The sequence below is a fragment of the Fragaria vesca genome, linkage group LG5 (genome assembly GCF_000184155.1).
Source record: "Fragaria vesca subsp. vesca linkage group LG5, FraVesHawaii_1.0, whole genome shotgun sequence".
Taxonomy (NCBI): domain Eukaryota; kingdom Viridiplantae; phylum Streptophyta; class Magnoliopsida; order Rosales; family Rosaceae; genus Fragaria; species Fragaria vesca.
In genome coordinates, this window is record NC_020495.1 from 16276841 (window position 1) to 16283449 (window position 6609).

General features: G+C 38.9%; 2 protein-coding genes across 2 annotated transcripts in view; one reads left to right on the forward strand and one right to left on the reverse strand.

The window, feature by feature from the left end:
- Positions 1-4413, forward strand: part of LOC101311583 (probable importin subunit beta-4-like) — a 9644-nt gene extending 5231 nt beyond the window's left edge. Inside the window, exons 13-21 of the mRNA XM_004301455.1 lie at positions 365-395; positions 477-599; positions 710-927; positions 1020-1115; positions 1215-1327; positions 1649-1784; positions 1879-1983; positions 3110-3498; positions 3896-4413. Of these exons, the coding sequence (XP_004301503.1) occupies positions 365-395; positions 477-599; positions 710-927; positions 1020-1115; positions 1215-1327; positions 1649-1784; positions 1879-1983; positions 3110-3310 (1023 nt within the window). The 3' untranslated portion in view covers positions 3311-3498; positions 3896-4413. The remainder of the gene's footprint in view (positions 1-364; positions 396-476; positions 600-709; positions 928-1019; positions 1116-1214; positions 1328-1648; positions 1785-1878; positions 1984-3109; positions 3499-3895) is intronic.
- Positions 4414-5919: 1506 nt separating this feature from the next.
- Positions 5920-6609, reverse strand: part of LOC101307791 (F-box/FBD/LRR-repeat protein At2g26030-like) — a 3719-nt gene continuing 3029 nt past the window's right edge. Inside the window, exon 5 of the mRNA XM_004299880.1 lies at positions 5920-6491. Within this exon, the coding sequence (XP_004299928.1) occupies positions 6204-6491 (288 nt within the window). The 3' untranslated portion in view covers positions 5920-6203. The remainder of the gene's footprint in view (positions 6492-6609) is intronic.

The window sequence follows — 6609 nt, forward strand, 5'->3', positions numbered from 1 at the left end:
CGTCCCCGATCACTTTCCCTCTCCGGCGAGTCCGCCGAATTCCAGTTTTCCGGCGAGATCGATTTGGTTTGAAGTTTTGGGTGATCTCGTGGGAAAACTGGAAAAGAACGGACTTGCCGGGGAGGGAAAGTGGTCGAGGACGCTGCTGAAGTCTTATGGGGTGGAGGGGCGCCGTCGTCGGCACCGGAGGGTGGAGAACGGAGAGACGTCCGCACTTTAAGGACTGTGCGGATGTCCTCTCTGGATCCCGACTGTATATATATATATATCTCACAGCTTGTAAAAATTAATGCGTTCATTATAGTTTCTCGGAAGTTTAGAGGTGTCAGAATATGCTACTTATATTATACTGCCTGTTTTGCAGGAAGGACAAACAAAGGCTAAAGAAGTTCTAGGTAAAATTCTTATTCAGTAATATTGGTCCCTTTGGATGTCTTGCCGTGTTTTAATACGATAATACTCATCATAATGTGCAGATACTGTGATGAATATTTATATCAAGACTATGACTGAAGATGACGACAAGGAAGTGGTTTCCCAAGCTTGTTTGAGCCTGGCTGACATCATCAAAGATTTTGGATATATGGCGATTGAACCCTGTAAGTATTATTTAAAGACGGGATCATTTTTTTGTTTTTATTAGATGTAAGTCATTATTTAATGGTTGAAATAGCTTTGAAATGCTGATGAAGTGTGGTCGTCTAAATAGATATGTCTCGGCTGGTCGATGCCACTTTGGTACTTCTTCAGGAGAAATCAGCTTGTCAGCAGTCAGGATCTGATGATGAAATTGATGATGGTGATGTTGAACATGATGAAGAGCTCATGGATGCAGTCTCTGACCTGCTCCCTGCTTATGCCAAGTCCATGGGTCCTCATTTTGCACCTAACTTTGCAAAACTTTTTGGCCCTTTAATGGAGTTTGCGGTGGGTTGTGATAAAGATTCATAGCATATTAACTTATTAAGTTGCAATATCTTATGATTGTATGCTACTAACTCAACTATTGGCATATGCAGAGAGCTTCACGCCCATTGCAAGATCGGACCATGGTTGTTGCCTGCCTTGCTGAAGTTGCCCAGAACATGGGTGCTCCAATTGCCACATATGTTGATGTAGTTTCATCTTATTTTATTTTTTTATATGAAATTTAAGTATATTTCAAATGAATTCTAGAATACAGTAATTTAAATTCTTAAACTCTCTGGTTTCAGAATGTGATGCCCTTGGTTCTCAAGGAACTAACATCCTCAGACTCAACCAATAGGAGGAATGCTGCATTTTGTGTTGGTGAGTTGTGCAGAAATGGGGGTGAGGGGACATTCAAGTATCCTTATGGTCTTTCTTTTTTAATTCCCGTGCTTACTTTGGTTTTTGAATTTTCTTTGCCATTTGATTTGTGTTTCATATGTTGAATCATTTTCAAATTATCTGGTTTTTTGCAAGAAATTTAGCACTGAAACCTAAACTCTTAAAACTTGAACTTTTGTTTTTGTATTTTCTTTGCCATCTCATTTGTGTTGTGGCTGTTCCATATGTTGAAGCTTTGTTAACTTATCTGGTTTATAGTAATAAATTTAGTACTGAAGCCTAAACTATTAAAACTTGAATCTACCTTCCACTAGAACTTTCCTTAATTAGATTCCAGATATTATGGAGATATATTACGTCGGCTTTCCCCACTATTTGGGGAATCTGAGCCAGATAATGCCGTCAGGGATAATGCAGCTGGTGCAGTTGCAAGAATGATAATGGTGCACCCAGAGCTTATCCCATTGAATGAGGTAATCTTGACGATGGCATTTTGTGACTTACAATGTTTTTTCTGTTGGGTGGTTATTTATGAGCTTTGGGAATATGTCCTGGTTAATTGTTCAGGTACTTCCTGTTTTTTTGAAAGTTCTTCCATTAAAAGAAGATCACGAGGAGTCCATGGCAGTTTACACTTGCGTCTCTACTCTTGTTTTATCATCTAATGCCGAGGTCAGTGTATTGTTTCCCCTCTTCAACCTGAAACTCAGTTAGATCAAGATGATAAAATCTCCTAAAATCTTTCTCCCTCTCCCTCTCTCTGTATATGTATATATGTTACACACACACACACAATCTTTATCAGGTCCAAATATCCTTATTTATTCAAAAGGTACGGATTTTGCCAATAAAACCACTTCGGTCATAATTTTCGATCATAGCCAACTAGTATCTAAATATATATGACATGATCATCTCTACAAAATTTCAGCTAAATTGGTGATCGTTAGGGTGTCGAAACTATATGATTACAATGAGCGAACCAAATATGTTCAATCATAACCGTTCGTGTAATTCACAGTTTTGAATACTTTAATGATTATCAATTTGATCGAAAAGTAGGTCAATTAAAGAAATCCTTACCTTTTGCGTAATAAATAAGGAGGTTTGTTATCTGAAAAGGACCGTACTATATATATATATATATACGAAAACGATGTGGAGCGCACGTCCGCACAGTCCTTAAAGTGCGGACGTGCCTCCGTTCGCCACCGGATGATGCCAACGACGGCGCGCCTCCACCCTAGAGGACTCCAGCAGCATCCTCAACCACTTTCCCTCCCCGGCGAGTCCACCGAATTCCAGTTTTCTGGCGAGATCACCCAAAACTTCAAACTCGATCTCGCCGAGGAGGAAAAGTGATCGGCACTGGGCGCTTCCGGAGGTCGCTGGGGTGGAGGCGCCGCGTCGTCGGAGCCGTACGGTGGAGAACGGAGGCACGTCTGCACTTTAAGGGCGTGCGGACATCTGCCTCTGATCCCGACTGATATACGGAGAGGATCTAAAGAGGACGTCCGCACAGCCCTTAAAGTGCGGACGTGCCTTTAAAATTTTAGCTTAATGTTTCGAACCACCATTTTAGAGGTACTCTTTAGTCCTTACAAAAGCCAGATAAGAAATGGACACGCTTAGATGGCTAAATATAATTTTCGATTACAATTAGCTGACTAAATGGTTGTTGATTTGGTGGAGTTTCTGTGAAAGATTATGTGTATCTCAAAATTCAGAAATGTTGGATTGGTTTGGTCCTTAGCAAGTGACGTCAGATTCCTTACCAGCTTCTTTTCTGTTTAATCAGATTCTTTCTCTGGTCCCTGAGTTGGTTAATGTATTTGCTCAAGTTGTGGCATCACCAGTTGAAACTACCGAAGTCAAAGAACATGTAGGCAGAGCTTTTACTCACCTGGTTTCAATCTATGGCCATCAAATGCAGCCCCTTCTTAACAGTCTCTCCCCTCAACATGCAAATGCCCTGGCCGTATTTGCCCCAAAAAGCTGAATCAGTTGCTTGCTTTCAATTTGCATCTGTCTAAGAAGCTGTTTGAGTGAGGCCGCCCAATTGTGGTTGTTTCCCAATATTGTGACGTGGATATTTTTGTTGCTGAGATGTTTTTCCAAAGATCTCGTTGTGCTTCCCATGTTTTATAGCTGGAATCGATTAATCGTGGAAGGAGGACATCTTGTAAGGTATGCATATTTATGAAAACATACAGCGTAATAAGATAGTTTTGCTTTTATGAAAAACAATCACAGATCCACTGCTGATAGCAGTGGCTTTTCTTGATTTAATAACCGAACAGGTGAACTATTAGTAAAGAATGCAGAACCAAAATGATTGTTGGGATGACTCGTGGCTTTTCTTGATTTAATAACCGAACAGGTGAACTATTAGTAAAGAATGCAGAACCAAAATGATTGTTGGGATGACTCTCTGATTCATTTAATGTTTGATTTACTTGGAACTTAGAGCCAAGTATACATCGGGTTTTTTGAATTTTTGAAGGCCTTGTTCAAAAATATTCCACTATCAATTTATCAGTACTATTTTCATGCATCTCACACCAGCCTCACTTTCTTGTTACAGGTCTCAATCCTCCTTCCAGTACCAACTCCATTTTTCAAGGCTGGAGATACTGTGTTTTTGTTTATTTATTATTGGATCCTTTATTATTTATTCTTCTTCTTTTCCATTTGTTCTTAGCTATTCATTTTTCCTCAAATTGTGTATCCCCCTTCAGCAATTTTGTGTAATATTTCAGAGTGGTGTGTGCGTGGTATTCACTAAGAGAGGCGTGAGCATCCTCAAGTATATTTTTGAAGTGCTATGGTTATTGTCTTTTGTTGGTTTGTTATAGTTTAGGAACCTCAACCTTATAGAACTGGATAATGTGATGATAAATATCAGTTTTCTCTTCAGGGTCTGCTTTGTGACCTATTAGCAGTGTTTATAGGTACTTCGGCCACGTTTGGGAACACAGATTGAATTTTGATAGGATACAAAACCGGATTGAATTGGTATAACATTGGAGTTTAAATGAAATCCTGAAGCTTACACTTCGTTAGTTTATTTTAGTAGATTTTGAATAGGAATGTAATACTTTCAGAAAAGAAAAAAAAAAGCCTACGAGACTCGGACATCTCTCTCACCCTTGAATCTCTCTAGTCTCAAAACTGCAGCTGCAACTCTTAGCCGCCAAGAGCAGGACTGAGGTGAAATGGAGTTGGATGTTGTATCTAGTTAACTCCGCTTCGACCATAGCCACTACCTATCTTCACCATCAGTCTCACTCTCACCTTCTTCAAGTTCAACCTCCCATTTCTTGACGCGGAGAGCTTCGTATTGGTGGTCGGGGGACGAAGAACACAAACGCAAGGAAAGGTCGAAGAAGACGAAAAGTCTGCCACCGAGATTGCTGGAATTAAGGAATTTGTACATCTCCCACATTAGCTGCAAGCAGTAGGTACTAACCGGACCACAACACAAGCACACAAAATCATTTCATCTATCAAACATGATTTACTTGATTCTACAAGTAAACAATAAAAAAACCAATTCACAAAACCATAACTTACAGAGCAAATAAAGAAAAACAAGTGTAGTTGTAAAACAAAGGAGTCACTCACCTGTCGTAAGTAGAACCAAAAAGAAATGGAGGACAACATGCAGCGCAAGCAATTTGATGCCAGTCGTAAAACTACACTCTTTAACCCGAACCAACAGAAAACAGATTACCGATAGAGAAATAGACATTCCTCTTCACCCAAACCAAATCCTACAGCAAAATCCCATCACCATAGCGTTAAATTCTCACTACTCCCTCTCTAGAGCAGTAAGCCCTTGACAATATTTTCTTCCAATTACCACCTCATAAGCTAGCCCACATCTCTCCTTCCCTCACTTTTCTCCCTTCCTCTTCCGTCTCCCCTCTCCCTTTGGTTCTCTATTCTTTTCTTTTCTTTTTGTTTCCTTTAGTCGGCATCAGTAATATTCCACGGTAAAAAAACAATAGACCAAAACATGTCAAAAAATCTAACTCAAAGATAAGACAAGAAAACTTCCAGGATATCACAACTCTTGAAAAAAAGAGCTTTAACGTTAAGTTTTTGCAATTATATAGTGATGCTAATGCATACAAAACATCTTTTGATCGAAGCAAGTAAAAACCAAAGGTCCAAAAGTACTAATGCATACAAAACATCCACTTTGTTAAAAAAAAAATCAGCCTTTAAGTGACGAATTTCAAATACCAGAAAGGATCGACTAGTACATAGTGATAAACAGAATTAGAGTTTGATATGCATACCCTTGAGCAACCAACAGAAACTTTACCCTCTCATCCAAACTTAAATCATGAATAGAGTACAAGTGTACAACAGCTACCTCCACCAATCCTCTCAAAGCAAAACAACCATCTCAACAAAGTAAACACTATCAACCAATTTCAGTCTTGATGAACTGAAAATGCCAAAACTCACCATCTTCCATCAAACCTTACAATTCATTCCATCAAATTGTGTCACAGTAATATTTCTGTGTTCACTAACCTTACAATGGTTCTGCTTAAAGCTGACCATTAGCTATTGGCTATATTTCTTGTTTACTTCAGCTACATATCATAATCATATAGGTGCACAAGCATCTTCATGATACAAAAAAATCCAAGCACATACCCGACATGATAAATGAGACCCAACATAACAAGCAAATAACCACAATCAACATAAGGAATAGAATTCCATATTCTATATCTGATTCAAAATAAAATCAGTAGATATATGCAAAATAGATATATCTATTTTTCACTTAATCAAAGTTCATTCAAAATAGATATATGCATCAGCATAATAAACTTGAAGCTGGACCGTAGGAGTGGATTCGCACTTGGTTTTCGTTAAGCAGCCTCAAAGACAATTGTGGCAGTAGAATTGATATGGTCTATGTTTGCTGCCATATTAAGATTTGATGAATACGACGACAACTTCCTTGCTAGCAATACTTTCTTTGGAGAGTATGACCAGTCACTCAACTGTAAGACCATCTTCTTCAAATTCTTAGCATCCTCCAACAAGAATCTTGCCAACTCCAATTCCTTGTTCCCATTGGAAATCTCTATTGTCACCTCCTTAAGTTGGTCAATACAAGCCATTCTTTGGGCTCTCCACTTTTTACCCACAGATACCTGCAAAAGGTAGCATTACCATACTAATTAATTAGTTGGAGATATATATATATATATATATATATAGAGAGAGAGAGAGAGAGAGAGAGAGAGAGAGAGAGAGAGAGAGAGAGAGTAG